Consider the following 22,378-nt stretch of genomic DNA (forward strand, 5'->3'; position numbering starts at 1 on the left):
GTCCAAAGCCAGCACTAACAGATCCCCAACATACAGATGGGAGAGGAGAGAGGAGAGAGGGCTCGATCTGCTCCTCTTCCCCCAACGCCTACTCCGCTGTGTCTGCCCACACTCCAATCCCCGGTGCTGTGCCTCAGAAAAGGAAAGTGGGGCCTCAGATACATCAGTATGAGAGGTGCTGACTGTCAAGGGGTGAGTGAGGTCCCCATCCATCCCTGTCTGTGACTGAAGTCCCACGTTATCTCTCCTGCCTCTGAGTGAGTACACTAAGGTAAATCAGGGTTCTCAGAGCACCCCTTATATCACAGTTCCCCTTTACACCAGAAACAGTGTTCCCTCTTACAGCAGAGTCCTCTCCGTACATCAGAGTACTCAGTGTTCCCCCTTACATCATGGTTCCCAGAGCATCCCTTATGTTGGAGTCCCCAGAGTTCTCCCTTACATCAGAGTCTGCAGAGTCCCACCTTACAGTGTAAGGGAAGTGTTCGGGTTTGACTTGAAGAAAAGGTGGCAACCCTAACTTTAGGATGTCCAAAAGAAGTCCACCTGAGGGGTGAGCATCACAGCCAAGAGTCATTAACAGGCCCATGAAAATAACCGAGAACTCGGATGGCCTGAAACTCAAGCAGCCGCCTGAAGGACCTTAGCCTGAAGCTGCATTAGATGTGACCATGACGTCCACCATCCACACAATATCCACCTGGTAAAACATGGAGAATATGTGCACAGAAGACCGGGTGATGTCCCTACATATTGGAACTTTGGGGGGACCCCAAAGCACCCTCCCAATATTGAGGGCTTGTGGCCTGGTACGGTTCAGGAGGGGGGGGGGGCGCTCTCTCGCCCCCCCCTCTTTTCCTGCGTCCTTCCAGGTTGCGTGCTCAGATAAAGGGTCTGGTATAGATTTTTGGGGGGAACCCTACGTCATTTTTTTTTTTTATTTGACGCAGGGTTCCCCTTAATATCCATACCAGACCTGAAGGTCCTGGTAATTGAATTTGGGGGAACCCACGCTTTTTAAAAAAAAAATGTTATCAATGACTTTCAATGAGTGTTCTCTGTATTACGGAGCCGACAATTCATTATAGCCGCGAGTGATTTTAAATGACTTTTTTCCTGCAGAAATGACACTTTGTGCAGGGACAGTTCTAAGCACGGGAAACATGCGCCCCTTCACAGGCATACTATAGACACCCCCCAGGTATGAAATTTAAAGGAATATTACACTTTTATTGTTTCACTTTAAGCATTATTAAAATCACTGCTCCCGAAAAAAACGTCTGTCTTTAAAACTTTATTATTTTTTTAAATTCTGACTCGCTTTGCGAGCATTGTCTCGCAAGACGAGCAGGATTCAAGCCGCTGGGGTGTGCAGTACCGCATTTGGCCAGAGGTGCGGAGGCGCCGGTGATGCTCGGAGACACTCAGACGCTCGGAGCCGCTTGCAAACACTCGGAAACACTCCATTCCCGAGTGTCTCTGAGCGTCTCCGAGTGTTTCTGAGTGTCTCCGGTGACCCCCCACCTCTGGCCACATACGGTACTGCTTAGACAAGCAGTGGCTGTGGAATGGATTATCTGAGTGTCCATTATTTCCTATGGGGAAACTCGCTTTGATATACGAGCGCTTTGGATTACAAGCATTCTTCTGGAACGAATTATGCTTGCAATCCAAGGTATTAATGTAAGTGTTTATTTCCTAGGAGCATCAGCCCCATCTAGTGGCTGTAATGCAGGATTTTCCTGATTTAAACCATTGTTATGAATGGAGAACATCTCACCTGGAGAGAAAATAGCCTTCAATTTTGTTGGCATTCACACAGAACAATTGTACATGCTTTTTCACAGGAGATATATTGCTGCAATCTTTTTAAATAAATACACCCCTAAGTGTGTCATTATGTGTGTTTCCATGTCACTATGGGGCTTATTTATAAAGCTGTCAATGTGACTTTCACTAGTGGTGAAAAAAATCACTTTCATTCAAGACCTACACCAGGCAGATTCACCTGCAGTGAATGATTGGTGAAAGTCAGATGAATTGCTATAGATATGCCCCTTGTGTGTGTGCCGTTTGAAAACGTTGATTTGCCCTTTAGGCTGCTTTCACACTGGGGCGGTATTCAGGCGTTACAGCGCTAAAAATAGCGCCTGTGTAGCGCCTGAAAAAAAACGGCCCCTTTCCCTCCAGTGTGAAAGCCAGAGGGCTTTCACACTGGAGCGATGCGCTGGCAGGACGGTGAAAAAAGTCCTGCTAGCCGCATCTTTGGAGCGGTGAAGGAGCGGTGTATTCACCGCTCCTATACCGCTCCTACCCATTGAAATCAATGGGACACCGCGGCAATACCGCCGGCAAAGCGCCGCTTTGCGGGCGGGTTTAACCCTTTTTCGGCCGATAGCGGGGGTTAAAACCACCCCGCTAGCGCCCGCAGACCGCCGCTAAAACGACGGTAAAGCGCCGCTAAAAATAGCGGCGCTTTACCGCCGACGCCGCTCCCGCCCCAGTGTGAAAGCAGCCTTAAGGATTTCAGTCTGAAGCCATCTTTCATGTTGTTGAGTAGAAAGCAGCCACTCGGTGGGGACACCCCGCCATACCGCCATTGTGCGCTCTAATCCCTCATTTCAGTCAATCTTCATTTCCATTCACAGTGTAACAATGAGGCAATCAGGGATAATTGGCCTCTGCGAGTGGCGACCTTCACAGGGTTTTGTTTTGGGAAGATAACGAGATCTAGAAAACAGGTTCTCCGTAATAGCGGCCCTTTCACTGTCCAACATCTGGCCATGAATGGGCCCAACAGGTGGATACAGAACACTCCCATTTTATCTCGGCTGTATTTGGAAGTCGGGAAATTTAGGGTGGTCGGTTTATGTAGAAAAGTTTGTGAAAGAACTCCGCAAAGAGATATTTGAATCTAAAGCACTATGAGATTTTCTGCAGATTTTTGTCTTCAGATTTACCAAAACCATGTAGTGAAGGGCCTGCCTGATTGCATACACATTGAAACTCCTAAGGTTTGACCTCATGTTACCCTGTTTCCCCGAAAATAAGACCTACCCTGAAAATAAGACCTACAAGGACTTTAACTAGGGCAGCCATCACCGACAATCACGCTAGGTCTTATTTTCAGGGAAACAGGGTATATGGTTTTGGTAAATCGGAAGACAAGACAGGCTTTAGATGGCAGAATGACATATACCACAAATGACAAATACCACCAAAAGAAAGCTCTATTTGTGGGAAAAAAGGGACGTCACTTTTGTTTGGGACTATTTATGGGTAAGAATGTAGAGTTTACCAATCTCTAATCTGACAATACATATAAATATAACTATACAAATGGTCCTCTGAAGGTATTCCTGTAGCTCCACAGGAATATAAAAGCGTCTGGGGCGCTTTACACTGCTTCCTATCTCCTCCTGCTGTAGTACCTCCAACATTCAATCTCAGCCCCAAGGATAGTGGGCAGTTCATAGGAAGAAATGAAAGCACTCCATAGTGTAGTATAACAGTGACAGACGTTTAATAGATCAAATAACTTACATACAGACGATAAATCAACATTAATAAGGCTGTTACTTGCCTAATATAAGGTGAGAGTTTGGGGGAACCACTTTGCATGAACACTGCAGATCGTTTCAAACAAGAGCACGGAAGCTTTTTGTGGAATTCCCAATAACATTGGAAAATATCATCACGATTGAAATTGCACTGTGTATGGGACCTTTTTTTGCACAAACTTTTGTTTTAGCTGTTTGCACAATGGAATGATTTATATTCATATTTATTGTTTTTTTCTGCATAATTGCACTTTATGTAGGGTGCACATCTTTTTGCTTATTTGCACTTTTTTGCTGATTTGCACACTATTTAATTGTTATTTGCACTAATTCATATTTGTTTGCCTTATATCAATTTAAGAACGTTACCATTTAGTCAGCTATTTGCTGATTGTGCACTTTGTTTTTTTGCACATTTATATTGGATGATTATTGATTTTAGGTATATATATATATATATTTTTTAATTAATGAGGGTTTTTTTTCGTAATTATTTGTTATTTATCTTTATTCATTTTTACTTGCATGATTACTATTGAGTAAAAAAGTAACAGTACAGCGCAAATATATGATATAAATAATTAAATAATTCAACAACACAAAGTGCATAAAACACAAAAGTCCATAGGTGAGAGAAAAAAGATGCAGTAATCAGGAAGAGTCCGCTTGTGCAGTGTGTCTTCAATCAATATAGCAAGTGACGATGTGATCCCTTCACCATTGAGCAAGTTGGACTCTCACCTCAAATAATGGACCCCTGATATATCAGACAGGTCAGAAAACGCATGTTCCCATCAAGGGTAGATCATAAAATTTCAGCAGACAAAACGGGAGTACTCCAAGACAAAATCCTTCTCCATGTCATCAGATCAATATGATTCCATGCATAAACATAAAGAACAAAATCTAGTGCTCTCCGTTGGTACGAATTTATTAAAAAGCAAGTAGAAAAAAATTACACTCACATTTGGAAGCACTGATCTCCAGTGCCGAGTGCTGAGCATAAAAGCGAGTATAGCCCAAAATCCATGCGCGGATCAGTGTGTTAGCTTGCGGATGACGTCACGGGACGTCAGCGCTGATGAAGTCCCGCCTACTTTTGGGACGCAACGCGTACGGACCACGTGACCTGAGCCGTGACGTCATCCGCAAGCTAACACACTGATCCGCGCATGGATTTTGGGCTATACTCGCTTTTATGCTCAGCACTCGGCACTGGAGATCAGTGCTTCCAAATGTGAGTGTAATTTTTTTTTCTATTTGCTTTTTAATAAATTCGTACCAACGGAGAGCACTAGATTTTGTTTGTTCTTTATGTTTATGCATGGAATCATATTGATCTGATGACATGGAGAAGGATTTTGTCTTGGAGTACTCCCGTTTTGTCTGCTGAAATTTTATGATCTACCCTTGATGGGAACATGCGTTTTCTGACCTGTCTGATATATCAGGGGTCCATTATTTGAGGTGAGAGTCCAACTTGCTCAATGGTGAAGGGATCACATCGTCACTTGCTATATTGATTGAAGACACACTGCACAAGCGGACTCTTCCTGATGATTACTGCATCTTTTTTCTCTCACCTATGGACTTTTGTGTTTTATGCACTTTGTGTTGTTGAATTATTTAATTATTTATATCATATATTTGCGCTGTACTGTTACTTTTTTACTTTGTAATGTGGGATTTGGTATTTTGACCTATAGTATTCTAGCTGCATTTTTCACTTTTTCACTTATCTTATTGTGTTTAGCGCTGGTTGATTTTTCGTTTTATATGATTACTATTGAGGATTAATATATTTTTATGAGAACACTTCCTTTATTATGAGAGTCTATTTATACGAATCACTGAGGTTCTATTGATTATTGAGGTTTATATTTTTTTATTGAGCACTATTGAGTCAATTTAGCTATTTAGAGAGTCGACTGATAGTGAGTTTGAGGTCTGTAAGCCCTTGTACACACGGTCAGAGATTCCGATGGAATGTTTCCTATCGGACTGTTTTGTCGGATATTCCGACTGTGTGTGGTCTGCATCGGACTGTTTTCGTCGGAATATCTGACGGACCAACTTTTCCAACTTGCCGGTGTTCTGGCAGATAGTGTCCTGCCATCATATAGCGTCCGCCCTGTACTGCGCATGCGCAGTACGGAGCAGAAGAAGCTTCGGAAAATCTCTGAAGCTGAACGGCGCCTGCACCGGGAGTGGAGGTGGTAGCCCCACCATCCAAGCGGACATAGGGTTGTGAAAATCAGAGGGCCCCTCGCAGGCAAGCTTCGCTCGCCACGCTTCGGGCTCGGCCTCGCTGTGCTCGGCTTTTTTTATTCCTACTCTATGTCCACTTGGATGGTGGGGCTAGAACCTGGACTCACGGCGCAGGCGCCGTTCATCCTCGGCTATTTTCGGAATCTGTGTTGCTGTGTACTGCTAATGCGCAGTACACAGAGGATACTATCTGATGGGGGACCTTATATGATGGGACACCGGTAAAATTTTCCGAAAAAATGCTCCGATCAGACATACTCCGATCATGTGTAGCCTACTCCGATGGACAAAATGCCACGCATGCTTAGATCAAATTCCTAGACCAAAGCAATTGGCTACTAGCCTGAACGTAGTCCAGTCGTAACGAAATAACGTCATCACGCTATGTACAATCGGATTTTCCGACAACTTAGTCCGACTGTGTGTATGCAACATCACTTCCGGACCTCTTCCAAAATTAATCTGTCGGAATTACTCCGATGGATTTGGTTGTCGGAATCTCCGACCATGTGTACAAGGGCTAAGAGTGTGTATTGTCGGTCTTTGCTTCCTCACAACTGTGAGATTGAAGGGGAAGAAGAGTATTGTTCATTGATTAGTGGAGGCTGTTACTATTTGATTGCTGTCTCCATTATCAATGAGATATCAAGCCCCAGACGCTTTTTTATTCCTGTGGAGCTACTTTTCTCATAGCACCTTCAGAGCACCATTTATATAGTTATATTGATATGTATTGTCAGATTAGAGATTGGTAAGCGCCACATTCACACCCATAAATAGTAGCTTGTTGTTTTGGTGTGGGAACATCCTGATGTTGGCAGCTACCTGTTCGTTTTTTCTCCTATTGGTTTGCGCATTGATCTCCCCTTATTTTCAATTTTGTTTGGAAGCCACGTCTCACGACCGCGTAATTGTCAGTTAAAGCGACGCAGTGCTGAATTGCAAAAAGTGCTCTGGTCTTTGGCCAGCAAAATGGTCCAGGGCTGAAGTGGTTTAAATATTGGCCCCCAAGGACACATTTTTTTCCAAGTAAAATAAACATTCCAAAGTGAACTCATTTATGAAATAATACAATAAATCAAAATAATCAGTGCGACGGTTCATCTATTCATGTACAGCGATGACTTCATCGTGACAGCACAGACTTCATCAGATATGAGCGAATGGATTGATTTCATTGAAATTAATTGTGCAGAAAAATTAATGACTTGCTTCAAACTTCAGATCAAAATGTATTGAGCCAGGAGGTGCCCCAGGCCACCCACAGCTCATTGACCAAAAGATGAGCCATGTATGGCCAGCTTAAAGTGGAGTTCCACCCAAAAAAAAAATAAAAAATTCTTGTATATAGTCCCTTATCATCCCCTCCAAGAGCTTGCATACTATTGATGTTAGGCCAACTGTTCTGTAATTCCCAGAGATTAGAGTATTTTTGGCCCTTTTTAAATATTGGTGCTATATTGGCTTTTCTCCAATCAGCTGACACCATTCCAGTCAGTAGACTGTCAGTAAAAATTAGGAACAATGGCCTGGCAATTACTTGACTGAGTCCCCTAAGTACCCTTGGATGCAAGCCATCTGGTCCCGGTGATTTATTAATGTTAACTTTCCCAAGTCTAATTTTATTTCTATCCTCTGTTAACCATGGAGGTGCTTCCTGTGATGTGTCATGAGGATAAAAACTGCAGTTTTGGTTACGAAGCCCCCCGATTCCCTTGTGAAGACTGAGGAGAAGAATACATTTAACACCTTCGCCATCTCCCCATCCTTTGTTTCACCATTCTTCCAAAAGCGCATTTAAAACAAGAAGGCCAGAAGATTTAATAGATGGAAAGATGAAAAAATGATTGAAGGTCGGCTTTAACTCTAACCCTAAAGCCCCGTACACATGATCGGACTTTCCATAGGGAAAATTGTCGAAATTTCCACCAACAATGTGTTGTCGGATTTTAGGAGCGTGTGTACACAAGTCCGTCGGATAAAAGTCAAAAGTACAAACACGCATGCTCGGAAGCAAGGACGAGCCAGAAGCGGTCGGTCTTATAAACTAGCGTTCGTAATGCGGAATTAACATTCGTGACGTGGAAAATTATGAAGTCTCAAAATGCAGCGCACAATGCTCTTCTTCTTTAATGGGATAATAATGAAGCTGCTTTGCTGGTGATACTGATGGAGTTATTGCAAACTAATTTTCAAAGGCTTTTTTTTCTAGTGATATCAAGAATAATATTATTATGTTTTTTTTTTGTTTGTTTATTATTTGGGCAAATTACCACAACACCCTTATCCCGTAGTTTTTAAGATCAAAGATACAACTATGTTGGTGTCCAGTGTTAATTTCGCCGACTAAAACGTTTAAAACATTTCAGTTGACTAAATTAATACTATTTTAGTCGACTAAAATGCGACTAAAACGAAAACAATTGAGATGACTAAAATACGACTAAAGCTAAAATGGCATTTTAGTCAATAGCACGCTCCCACGCTGGTGCGCGCCCCACATTTGAACACATGTACGGGAATGTGATTTTGCACTTAAGGGCTGCCCTGCTGCAGTCCTTAAGCGATTAAATTGTTTGCTATCGTTTGTAGCACAGTGGTGTAGTGGGTAGCACTCTCACCTAGTAGTAAGAAGGGTCGCTGGTTTGAATCCCAACCACGACACTACCTGCCTGGAGTTTGCATGTTCTCCCTGTGCCTGCGTGGGTTTCCTCCAGGTACTCCGGTTTCCTCCCACACTCCAAAGACATGCTGGTAGGTCAATTGCCTTCTGTCCAAAATTGGCCCTAGTATATGAATGGGGACCTTGGATTGTGGGCTCCTTGAGGGTAGGGAGCAATGTGAGTGAGCAATGCACAGGGATAGGGGCAATTGTAGAAACTCACTCAGGTTGAACTGGATGGACTGGTGTCTTTATTCAACCTTACTAACTATGTAACTATACCCCAACATTTCATATTCCTGATATGTGCCTGCTGTACCATGTACATCACAAATCCCTCCTAAAATTGACCCTTGGTGTGTCAATTTTAATATTTTTTTTTTCCTCGTTGAGATCCTCCGACCGCTGGACTCTGATAGGGTGAGAGGAACACACTGGGACTTTCCAAGTCAAACAAGGACCTCTAGGTAAATGTCATGGGGCGCATCCTTATTATAAGCCCTTCAAAGATTTGTTGCATTTACGAAGCCCATTCACCCAATTGAGTGCTTTTCTGCAAGTTGGGGGCCAGGAGATTGCGAAGACCCTTAGACAACGCCGTCCTTTCTCCTTTACAGTCAGGAGCAGCCCAGCTCATCCCATCAGCGTGAGATGCGATTGTGCACGGCAACTAAACAGCAATTAACTATCAGGTACGGGAGGGAGATGAAGTCGCATTATGACTCCTTATGACATCATGGAGATGTGAATCATCTGGAACAACTCAGTGCAATAAACAAACCACCGTTTACTCTACATTAGATCATCGGCCCAGCCAGCACTGTTAACTCTACCTAGGCATTCCTCCATTCTGGGGAGAAGGCCTGCACTGATGAGCCCTGGTATGGAGGGAGCTTGTCTGCAAGGTGATTCAGGTTCGTGTTCTGAGTCATCATCCCAAAATTAAATATTAAACAATTAAAGGCCCGGCGGGATGGATGCTATTTTCGGAGTGTACAAACCCTTGGCTGTTAAAGGGAATCTGTCACAGAGCTCAATGCCCATGTGAGAAATTTCTGGTGGAAGCTGCCTGTGAATAATACATCTTCTGCAAAACGAATCCGAAGCTGATGATGTCACGAACAGCTCCAGCTTTGCTTCTCTACGCACCAATCTACGACTAGGGGCGGACTGACAACTCATGGGGCCCGCGGGCAATAGGAGGTTATGGGGCCCCACAGTATACACAAACACACACACACAGTATACAATCACACAGTATACACAGACATGTTTCTATTGGCTGAGAAGGTACTGGAGAGGTGGAGCAGCTATAATCTTTGGATTTTTAGACCAAAAGGATGTCGGTAAGGGACATTTCAGAGACAGATCTAAAAAAAAAACACAGATTTTTACATACTGTCCCTGGTTTTACTGAGGCTGGCAACCCTGATGGGGCCCCATAGTGGCCTGGGGCCCTCGGGCAGTGCCCAAGTTGCCGAATGGTCAGTCCACCCCTATCTACGACCTCTGCGTGACAGGACAACAGCTTCCATCTGTAGCTTCTTTTGCTTTGTAACTGGTTCCTTTAAAGAAGAACCCTGCTAAATGTTGTTCTTAACTAAAAAAAAAAAACCCAAAAAACGACTAACTAAATCTGATCACATTTAAGAAAAAAATACAACCTTTTCAGAGACATAAAACATTCACTTTTCTTTGTACATTTGTTCTGTGGAAATGCGCAAGGAAATCGAATGATATTAGGCTATTCTCTCTTCCGGTTGGATGTTTTTCATTGATAAGAATAGTATGAATCAGGAAAGTACTGCATTATTGCCACTAGATGGTGCCAGTGATTATGGCGATTAAGTACAGGCATACTCCACTTTTAAGTACACATTGGGGTTTATTTACTAAAGCTGGAAAGTGCAAAATCAGGCTCACTTCTGCATAGAAACCAATCAGCTTCTAGGTTTTATTACCAAAGCTTAATTGAACAAGCTGGGGTTAGAAGCTCATTGGTTTCTATGCAGAAGTGAGCCTGATTTTGCACTTTCCAGCTTTAGTAAATAAACCCCAATGTGTACTTAAAAGTGGGGTATGCCTGTACTTACAGTATCTCATAGGTGTGTTCTATGTCTACATAATTTTTCTAATGGGTGTACCTCGCTCCATCTTAAAAAGTTGAGAGGTATGCTATAATACAAGGTCCATAAGATACAGTATCTCACAAAAGTGAGTACACCCCTCACATTTTTGTAAATATTTTCTTCTATCTTTTCATGTGACAACACTGAAGAAATGACACTTGTCTACAATGTAAAGTAGTGAGTGAACAGCTTGTATAACAGTGTAAATTTGCTGTCCCCTCAAAATAACTCAACACACAGCCATTAATGTCTAAACCGCTGGCAACAAAAGTGAGTACACCCCTAAGTGAACATTTCTGAATTGGGCCCTAAGTGTCAATATTTTGTGTGGCCACCATTATTTTCCAGCACTGCCTTAACCCTCTTGGGCATGGAGTTCACCAGAGCTTCACAGGTTGCCACTGGAGTCCTCTTCCACTCCTCCATGATGACATCACAGAGAAGGTGGATGTTAGAGACCTTGCGCTCCTCCACCCTCCACCAGCTGATGTTCAATAGGGTTTAGGTCTGGAGACATGCTTGGCCAGTCCATCACCTTTACCCTCAGCTTCTTTAGCAAGGCAGTGGTTGTCTTGCAGGTGTGTTTGGGGTCGTTATCATGTTGGAATACTGCCCTGTGGCCCAGTCTTGGAAGGGAGAGGATCATGTTCTGCTTCAGTATGTCACAGTACATGTTGGCATTCATGGTTCTCTCAATGAACTGTAGCTCCTCAGTGCAGCTTCAGACCATGAAAGTCCCACCACCATACTTGACTGTAGGCACATTTGTCTTTGTACTCCTCACCTGGTTGCCAACACACACACTTGACACCATCTGAATCAAATAAGTTTATCTTGGTCATCAGACCACAGCACATAGTTCCAGTAATCCATGTCCTTAGTCTGCTTGTCTTAAGCAAACTGCAGGCTTTCTTGTGCATCATCTTTAGAAGAGGCTTCCTTCTGGGATGGCAGCCATGCAGACCAATTTGATGTAGTGTGCGGCATATGGTCTAAGCACTGACAGGCTGACACCCCCCCACCCTTCAACCTCTGCCGAAATGCTGGCAGCACTCATACGTCTATTTCCCAAAGACAACCTCTGGATATGACACTGAGCACGTGCACTCAACTTCTTTGGTCGACCATGGCGAGGTCTGTTCTGAGCGAAACCTGTCCTGTTAAACCGCAGTATGGTCTTGGCCACCGTGCTGCAGCTCAGTTTCAGGGTCTTGGCAATCTTTTTATAACCTAGGCCATCTTTATGTAGAGCAACAATTCTTTTAATCAGACCCTCAGAGAGTTGTTTGCCATGAGGTGCCATGTTGAACTTCCAGTGACCAGTACAAGCCATTGTACACACGGTCGGACATTCGAAAATGTCCGATCGGACCGTGTTATCGGATAATCCGACCGTGTGTGGGCTCCATCGGACTGCTTCCGTCGGAATATCTGACCGACAAAGTTTTAGAGCTGGGCTATAAAATTTTCCGACAACATGGTCCGATGGGACTTTGTCCTATCGTTTGTAGAGAATTCTGATCGGACAAAGTGCCACGCATGCTCAGATCAAATTCCTAGACCAAAGCTATTGGCTACTGGCGTGAACGTAGTCCCGTCGTAACGAAATAACGTCACCACGATCTGAACGATCAAATTTTCCGACAACTTTGTCCGACCGTGTGTATGCAACACAAGTTTCGGACAAAATCCGTCTGACAAAATCCGACGGATTTTGTTGTCGGAATATCCGACCGTGTGTACAAGGGCTTAGAGAGTGAGAGCGATAACACCATACTTAAAGAGGAAGTAAACCCTGATGGGTGGCTGTCTTCAGGTAAATATCTCCTAAACCGTATAGGTTTAGGAGATATTTCTTGGACCTACAGGTAAGCCTTAATCTAGGCTTACCTGTAGGTCAAAGTGGTTTGTAAGGGTTTACAACCACTTTAACACACCTGCTCCCCTCCCATTCACACCTGAGACCTTACCTATATAAGAAATGTCAGACGGTAGAGCCTGCAGTAGGCAGCCAGGCTTCATCAACGGCAGGATCATCTTTGTTTTTTTTCCTCCTTCGGGACACACTATTTTTTATTGTTTAATAAAAAAGGTTGTCAAAAACTTTGTGCATGTTTTTATTACTTTGTGACACTTTTTTGGTGAATGGGTAGGGGTACTATGTACCTAATACTCAATCACATAGAAAGGGGGTCAGGATCTGGGGGCCCCCTTCTTAAAGGGGGCTTCCAGTTTTCAATTAGCCCCCTGCCCGCAGACCCCCACAACCACCACCCACGGTTGTGGGGATGAGGCCCTAGTCCCCATCAGCATGGGGACAAGGTGTTTTGGAGTGGAAAGGGCAGAGCCCCCCCTGCCCCAAAGCACCCACCTCCGCCCACATGTGGAGGGCATGTGGCCTGGAATGGTTTGGGGAGGGGGAGCTCACTCGCCCTCTTTCTTGACCTGCCGGGCTGCATGCTCGGATAAGTGTCTGGTATGGATTTTTTTTTTCATGTTGGTGTGGGGTTCCCCTTAAAATCCATATCAGACCCCACACTGTTCTTTTTTAAACATTTTTAATTGTCTGCTTTATTCTTTGACATTCAGCTCTCAGCAGGGGAGTTATCGGTAGTTAAGGAAGCGGCAGCTGGCTTCCTGACCCACTCCTTAGCAACCAGCTCAATGCAGTAAATTACCGCATTAACTAATGCAGTAATTACAGCTAAATCAAACATATACCGCATTCGGGACTTAACTCAAAATTCTTAGTGAATTGAACACTTGCACAATTGTTACCGCATATTATTAGCCATTCTTTAAACCTTAGTGAATTGAACCCATTGGCCCAAAAGTAGAAGGACGCCCCCCCCCCCCCCCCCGGCCCCCCCCTTCACCCAGCGCTGCCAAATATTACCGTACAATCGCTGTGAATTCAGATTCACCAAATTTTCATACACAGCCTAGAAACCTGGACTGCTTGTCAGCTGAATGTGGGTAAGGAGGGAAGAGTGTCTGCTGCATTCACTTTACGTTCAGATGATACAGGGTTAAAACAAAAAGACCAACCTGCCTCCTGCGCCAAGACCAACACACGGTAAGTGTCACCATATTGCTCTCTGTCCATCAATTGCCGCAACTTGATTTTCCCAGAATCCTCCTGGATGGACAACAAATTCCTGACATCACCTCTGATACTGTATCTGAAATATAGTAGAAAGGAAACATTAGACTAGTAAATATCGCTTACATATACCACAATGCTGTACAGAGAACATTGAGCCGGTCGCATCAGTCTCTGCACCCAAGTAGTTTACACTCTAATGTCCCAAATGCAGTCACACACTATTATTATTATTATACATTTACATTTATACACACCTGAGCGTAGCGTGTTTGAACGTTTTTACCGGCGTTTTGTCGCGCGACAACGAGCGTTTTGTCACACTACAACGCGCGACAACGAGCGTTTTTTAACTTCGGCGTTTTTTTTTCAGCCAATAGGAAAAATATTTTTCATCTGCTTATTTTTTCTTGAGCAGATACAGCGTCAAAACGCCCGTAGAAACGCTCGTTGTCGCGCTAAACGCTCGAATCGAGCGTTTCCATTCGTTTCTATGGGAATGAAAACGCCCAATCAGCCCAATTCGCGCGACAAAAAAGGGTCCGGAACTTGTTTGAGCTTCAGGCGTAGGGCTTCAGGTGACATGGAGTGGAGATGTGAACCATCTCCATTGAGAATAATGGATTTTTTCCCCTCCAGCGTTTTGTAGCTTCAGGCGTAGGGCTACAAAACGTTCAGGTGTGAACGGGCTGTAAAATTGCTCGGACATACACTGCAGTGCTGTACAGAAAATACTGAGCCAGTCACATCAGTCTCTGCACCAGAGGAGCTTATAGTCTAATGTTCCCCCACAGTTACACACTATTATTATTATATATTTACAGTTAGGGTCATATGTATTTGGACACAGGCACAATTTAATTTTTTTCATGTATTTACCAAAACATATTCAAGCTATAGATATAAGCAGAGGCGTAACTAGAATCTTCAGGGCCCCGGTGAAAGAAACCATGAAGGGACCCCACAATGGGCGTTGCTAGGTCTACAAAAGATCTCAGGCTAGAGCCCATAGCAGCAAAGTAAACAAAGTCATATGCTTGGGTGGGCATACACATGTATATAATATAGATGTGTGTGTATGTATGTATTTATAATAAATATATATATATATATATATATATATATATATATATAATATCGTTACATATCTGAGTGCAGATCCCCCTTACATCAGGGTCCCCAGAGCCCCCCTCATTACATCAGGGTCCTCAGAGAGCCTCTCTACTTACATTAGGATCCCCAAAGCCTCCCTCATTACATCAGGGTCCCCAGAGAGCCCCCTCTACATCAGGGTCCTCAGAGAGCCCCCTTTACATCAGGGTCCCTAGAGAGCCTCCCCTTTACATCAAAGTCCCCAGAGAGCCTCCCCTTTACATCAAGGTCCCCAGAGAGCACCCCTTACTTCAGGGTCCCCAGACTGCCCCTTCCTTACATCAGGGTCCCCAGACAGCCGCCCCCTTACATCAGGGTCCCCAGAGAGCCCCCCCTTACATCAGGGTCCCCAGAGAAGCCCCTCTTACATCAGGGTCCTCAGAGAGCCGCTCCCTTACATCAGGATCCTCAGAGAGCCCCCCCCTTACATCAGGGTCCTCAGAGAGCCCCCTTACATCGGGGTCCCCAGAGAGCCCCCCTTACATCAGGGTCCTCAGAGAGACCCACCCTTACATCTGTGTCCCCAGAGAGCCTCCTCTTTACATCAGGGTCCTCAGAGAGCCCTCCTTACATCAGGGTCCCCAGAAAGCCCCCCTTACATCAGGGTCCTCAGAGAGCCCCCACTTACATCAGGGTCCCCAGAGAGCCTCCCCTTACATCAGGGTCCTCAGAGAGCCTCCCCTTACATCAGGGTCCTCAGAGAGCCCCTCTATACATCAGGGTCCCCAGAGAGCCTCCCCTTTACATCGGTCCCCAGAGAGCCCCCGTTACTTCAGGGTCCCCAGTCTTCCCCTTCCTTACATCAGGGTCCCCAGACAGCTGCCCCTTACATAAGGGTCCCCAGAGAGCTCCCCCTTATATCAGGGATGACATCAGTAATGGTGGTGGTGAGGATAGGGATGACATCAGTAATGGTGGTGGTGAGGATAGGGATGCCATCAGTAACAGTGGCGGTGAGGATAGGGATGATATCAGTGGCAGCGGTGAGGATAGGGATGACATCAGTAACAGTGGTGGGGAGGATAAGAATGACATTAGTGGCAGTGGACTGATGTCATCCCTATCCTCACCACTGCCATTGATGTCATCTCTACCCCCACCATGTAGGCAATGCTGACAAAAACCAGTGCTGGATTTTACTTTACCAGGAGAGTAGAATATAATATACAGAGCACTGCCAGTGACTTCTACACTCACTGAAGTCTGCTGCTTTCCTGAAAGTGTGCTTAGCTTGTTCTGTCTGTAAAAGGGAGAGGGGAAGGGAGAGGAGGAAGGAGAAGGGAGGGGGAGAGCAGCTCTGTGTGTTGTGTGAAGCCTCGGGAAAAAGCAGAGAGCCAACATCAATGAAGAAATCTGACATGTAAGTGGGTGGATCCAGACTCCAGAGCCAGAACATTGTCGGTAGGACACTGTATGAAAGTCTGTAGACTATACCACAGGTAATTAACTCTGTTTTAACAGAAACGGGCACTTCTCAGAGGAGAGGAAAGATTTGTAGATACTAACAGCACATTAGGATTAAGAAGGAAAAATGAAACCCATACTTTTCTTTTAAAGCGGAGGTCCACCCTAAAGTGGACCTTCCGCTCATCGGAACCCTCCCCCCCTCCGGTGCCACAATCGGCACCTTTCAGGGGGGAGGGGGGTGCAGTTACCTGGATAATCCAGGTAACTGCACCCACTTCGGGGATAGCTCTCTGCGGAAAGGGGCGTAACGTACGCCCCTTTCCGCAAGTGCCCGCCCCTTCCCGCAAGTGCCCCGCTGCCTGCTGGGAAACACACAGATCCCAGAGGCAGCGGGGAGCGTCCTTATTGCGCAGCGCGATTCGCGCATGCGCAGTAGGGAACCGGGAAATGAAGCCGAAAGGCTCCATTTCCTGATTCCCATACCCAAGATGGCGGCGGCAGGACCCGACAGGCGACCTAGAGATCGGCTTCGGGTGCCGACATCGCGGGCACGCTGGACAGGTAAGTGTCACTATTTTAAAAGTCAGCAGCTGCAGTATTTGTAGCTGCTGGCTTTTAAAAAAAAAAAAAAAACGCGGAGTCCCGGTGGACTCCCGCTTTAAGCAGTTTTATGCGTTCAAAGGAGCTGTCCATGCAAGTGAAACCGGCCATTGTAAGGCTTCAAAAATGAAACAAATCCATCAGCGAGATAGCAGCAACATTAGGAGTGGCCGAATCAACAGTTTGGAACATTTTGAGGAAAAAATTATGCACTGGTGAGCTCAGCAACATAGAAAGGTCTGGACGTCCAAGGAAGACAACAGTGGTGGATGATCGCAGGATCCTCTCTATGGTAAAGAAAAACCCATATACAATATCCAGACAAGTGAAGGACACTCTCCAGGAGGTGGGCGTATCATTGTCAAAGTCCACAATTAAGAGAGGACTACCCAACAGCAAATACAGAGGGTTCACCTCAAAGTGCAAACCATTCATAAGCCTGAAGAATAGAAAAGTCAGGTTAGACAAAAAACATCTAAAAAGACAGACCAGTTCTGGAAAAGCATTCTTTGGACGGATGAAACTAAGAATTTTTTTTAACAAGAAAGAAACTAAGATTAATCTGTACCAAAATGATGGGAAGAAAAAAGTGTGGAGAAGTCTTGGAACAGCTCATGATCCAAAGCACACAACGTCATCTGTAAAACATGGTGGAGCTTGCAGTGCGATGGCATGGGCATGCATGACTTCCAGTGGCACTGGGTCATTGGTGGTTATTGATGATGTGACAGAAGACAGAAGCAGCCGGATGAATTCTGCAGTGTTTAGGGAGATTCTGTCAGCCCAGATACAGCCAAATGCAGCAAAGTTGATTGGTAGCGCTTCACAGTACAGATGGGCAATGATCCAAAACACTCTACAAAAGCAACCCAGGAGCTTTTGAAGGAAAAGAAGCAGAATATTGTGCAATGTCTGAGTCAATCACCTGATCTCAACCCAAATGAGCATTTCATTTGCTGAAGGCAAAACTAAAGGCAGAAAGACCCACAAACAAAGAACAACTGAAGACAGCTGCAGTTAGAGCCTGGCAAAGCATCAGAAAGGAGGAAACCCAACTTTGGTAATGTCCATGGGTTCCAGACTTCAGGCAGTCATTGCCAGTAAAGGATTCTAAACAAAATATTAAAAATTAACATTTCATTTATGATTATCTTCATTTTTCCAATTACATTTGAGCCCCTGAAAATGAGGGGACTGTATATAAAAATGGTTGCAGTTCCTAAAATTTATACTTGATAATTATGTTCAACCCCTTGAATTAAAGCTGAAAGTCTGCACTTCAAATTCATTTGGATTGTTTCATTTTAATTTTATTCTGGTGGCATACAGAGCCAAAAGTATGAAAATTGTGCTTGTGTCCAAATATGTGGACCTAACTGTATATTGCTCTGGCATATACTGTAGTGTTGTATAGAGAACACTGAGACAGGCACATCAGTATCTGCACCAAAGAGATTACACTCTAATGCCTCTCACAGTCACACACTTTTATTAATATATATGTATATAGCTCTGACATATACCACAGTGCTGTACAGAGAACACTGAGTTGGACACATCAGTCTCTGCACCAGAGGAGCTTACACCAGTGGCAGGCCCATCCATTAGGGGTGCCCGGGAGCCACTCCCTCTATCCATGCCACCCCCTATATGATTAATTGATAGATTCATGCATAGCATGAATCTATCTACGGACGTGGCAGCCACCCCCTATTCATGCGTCTGGCCCCTTTCAGGACGTCGGGGGCCTGAATTACAGCGGCAGAGGTGTTTTTTGAAGCACCTGATTAGAGCCATAGGCTCTAATAAGCTTCAAAATAGGGTGGGCTCTGAGCGCAGAGCATTGTGCCATGAGCCCACCCAGGTGTTACAACAGCGAATAAATAGTTTGACGCCACCCCCCCCCCCCCCCCCCCCGCCCCAAAAAAAAAATTACCACCAGTCGCCACTAACTTACACTATAACATTCCCCCACAGTCACACACAATTATTATTACTATACATCTATATAGCTCTGACACATACCGTAGTGCCGTACAAAGAAGACTGACCCAGTCACATCAGACTCTATTCCCAATATCAAGTCGCGCTAAGATACACAAAAAATAAAGGCCTGAGGCTTTGCACAATAAGAGTCTGGGTTGGCAGAGGTTGTACCAGGGAATCCTAGTGTCTCTGTTCCGTCAGAATCTGTGTCTATGAGGCCATCTGTAGTGTCAGTGTCCACCCAGTCTGTGGTTCCCAGTCAGTCAGTCAGTGTCAGAAAGTATGGTTGTCAAGTCTGTGTCTGCACCTATTGTTTCTCCTAGTGTATTGAAGGCAGTGGAGGGTGCTGGACCAGCATGTATGGTGGTGCCAACCCCTCCTCCTTGGCATGGCAGAAGTGCCACTGGAGGTTGGCAGACACCGAGGGGTGGAGTGAGGGATGCATTAGATGATGGTGGAGGGGGAGGTGGGAATTGGAAGGGAATGAGAGTGGCTGGTGCAGAATGCAAGGTGAATGATGTGGAAGTCGGGGTGAATGATGTGGGGGGAGGGGTTAATGGGGGGGGGGTTTGGAATCGCAGCCTGGCAATTAAATCTCAAAAGGTTTCTTAGCCTGGATTGTGTTTAAGTTGAAGTTCAGGGTTTGTAGTCTCTTTTTTGTTGTCATGTTATCTTGTCAGGAAACGGTTTTCTTTACTTGCTGATGTAAGCACGCTTGTTTTTGTTTAGTTGTTGTTTATTTTTGTGTAAATATGTTTTTATTAATGAGCTGTATGTTTGTATGATTTTTTAATAAACAAAGATTTACACTCTGATGTCCCACCACAGTCACACAATCATTATTATTATACATTTATATAGCCCTGACATATACCGCAATGCTGTACTGAGAACACTGAGCTCGTCACATCAGCCTCAGTTTTATAAAAACAGAACTATTGATTGAGAATTGTAAATATTTCTGGCTCTGGCAGGGGAGGGGATCTTTATATAGTACGGGTCGATGGTAATAATTTAGAATTCTTCTGGTGTAGATGGTAAGATGATCGGATCCTTGGAGTGTATTTCTGAATATAGAAACACCTAAAGTTACATATTTTTTTACAGTTTATCAAATATATTCACAATCACATATAACTACGTGACATCTGTCTTTATATTGTCTCCCCACAATCCTCCGCACACACCAGCACCATCACCCAACAAGGAGGGTTTTTATTATATGATAGTGATATGCAATATTGCATTATACAGTATTGTTGATCTAACATGTTTCAGGCACTGGGCACTGATAGGGGAAGTCTTCAAGCAGTGCACAGGAGGAGCAGAGCACAGGAAGGGCCTCATCAGTAATGGTGGCTAGATGTGAGAAGCTGACACAGGGTGCCAGAGAGTTACAAACCGTTTACAGTGGTGTCACCTGTCTGGCTATGCAGCATAGCTTAGTGAATCTTAAGACTGGCCAAATAGCACTGCATTGGATCACTGGTACTTTAAAGAGGAAGTAAACCCTGATGGGTTTACTTCCTCTTTCATTCCCTGCAAAGGCAAAGCATAATGGACTACTATGCATCGCATAGTAGCCCATTATGTGTCACTTACCTGACACAGGAGCCAGCGAAGTCGCCGCTGTCCCCTGTAGTCCGCCGCATCCATCTTGCTGGTGGCGTCTCGCAGCTCCGCCGCTGTCATTCGGCGAAGCCGCGATGACGTCACTCCCGCGCATGCGCACGGGAGTCGACACGCGCGGCAGCTCCATTTTTGGAAATGCCGCTCTCAGTGCGCCTGCGCGCCGCTGTCTACGGCGCATGCGTCGTAGACAGCGGTGCCCATTTTCGGGCAAATATCTCCTAAACCATATAGGTTTAGGAGATATTGCTTGGACCTACAGGTAAGCCTTAATCTAGGCTTACCTGTAGGTCAAAGTGGTTTGTAAGGGTTTACAACCACTTTAAGTGGGTGTTTTGCCTTTAAAGCTGCCCAGATATCCAAAATGAGAGGGAATCCTGTCACCCCTATAATGCTGAACTGCGGTAAATATGGCTTCCTGTCTGCCTGGACCATTTAGAGCTAGAGAAGGTAATCCATCGACCCTTCTGGGTTAAGTGACCCTTTACCCTGCACCAGGTTTGAAACACCTGGATAAGAACCATTTATAAAGGCATCCATAGACATGAGCCTAGTGTGCCCCCCCACACACACTGCAGCCTGCACCGCCACCCAGCTACCTGAGGCTGGCCTGGTGGTGGATATCGGGATCGGAGGCTGACACATTCAGGATGAGCGCCCCAGGCGGAGTGTTCTCTGGTATTTGGACTTCATATTTCTCCTCTGTGAAGACCGGGGCTTCATTGACATTACTGAGAGAGATTATAATGGAGGCCGTAGAGTTAGGACCATACTCCACCCCGAGGAGCTCCACCACGTTCTTCACCGCGACCACAAGGCGATATTCCTGAACCCGCTCATAGTCCAAATCCTGCCAGAAAAGAATAATGTCATTATATTGACTCATCATCATCCACTGTCATCTACAACCTGGGTGTAATTCTCAGTATCTGTTCTTATTCTGTATGTTTGGACTCTGCACAGTACCACTTCTCTTATCCTGTCTGCCGGATGTAATTCTCAGTATCTGTTCTTATTCTGTATGTATGGACTCTGCACAGTACTACTTCTCTTGTCCTGTATGCCGGATGTAATTCTCAGTATCTGTTCTTATTCTGTATGTATGGACTCTGCACAGTACCACTTCTCTTATCCTGTCTGCCGGATGTAATTCTCAGTATCTGTTCTTATTTTGTATGTATGGACTCTGCACAGTACCACTTCTCTTGTCCTGTATGCCGGGTGTAATTCTCAGTCTCTGTTCTTATTCTGTATGTTTGAACTCTGCACAGTACTACTTCTCTTGTCCTGTATGCTGGGTATATGTCTCAGTATCTGTACTTATTCTGTATGTATGGACTCTGCACAGTACCACTTCTCATGTACGCATGCAAAGTGTAAATCTCAGTATCTGTTCTTATTCTCTTACTGCACAGAAGCCTCCTCTGTGTCAGATGATAGTTGCTGTGACAGGTTCTCTTTACATCCTAACTGTTGTGTAACACTAGTTACTATCCCAGGAGCTGCTCTGTAATTTATACACTGCAACCGTTATTGTACAGCAGTTAGAAAACAAAGTTTTAGCACTGATGGCTCCAGCAGTCTGCAATCCATTTTGTGTTTGCTGTGCTGCGTGGGAAAATCCCACAATTTCAGTATTTTTTTCGTCCTCTTGGATACGGACGCATTAACCCCCTGCGACACAGACTATTCGGCAACAAGGCTTACAATCACCTGGGCTACGCTGCTCTGGGCTGCAGTTCAATAATCCCATGTGACGCCCCCCCATCCTTGCAGAATGGTAAAGTGCAGCACTTTCCCCCCTTACCGCCTCCTCCATACCTGGGGGTCGCGATCTATACGCCCCCTCTCCGCTCCAAAGTGCCAATTTCGTACAGCGGGG

General features: G+C 44.9%; 1 protein-coding gene across 3 annotated transcripts in view; it reads right to left on the reverse strand.

Moving 5' to 3' along the window:
* The window catches only part of CDH16 (cadherin 16), a 124,742-nt gene that overhangs the window by 30,554 nt on the left and 71,810 nt on the right, over positions 1-22,378 (reverse strand). For all 3 annotated transcript variants that reach the window (XM_077453384.1, XM_077453382.1, XM_077453383.1), the window contains 2 exons: positions 21,096-21,346; positions 13,668-13,801 (listed from right to left, as the gene is read on the reverse strand). In XM_077453384.1, coding sequence (XP_077309510.1) covers positions 13,668-13,801; positions 21,096-21,346 — 385 coding nt within the window. The remainder of the gene's footprint in view (positions 1-13,667; positions 13,802-21,095; positions 21,347-22,378) is intronic.

The sequence above is a fragment of the Lithobates pipiens genome, unplaced genomic scaffold, assembly GCF_037356315.1.
Source record: "Lithobates pipiens isolate NorthernLeopardFrog02 unplaced genomic scaffold, aLitPip1_a1.2 Scaffold_10, whole genome shotgun sequence".
NCBI lineage: Eukaryota > Metazoa > Chordata > Amphibia > Anura > Ranidae > Lithobates > Lithobates pipiens.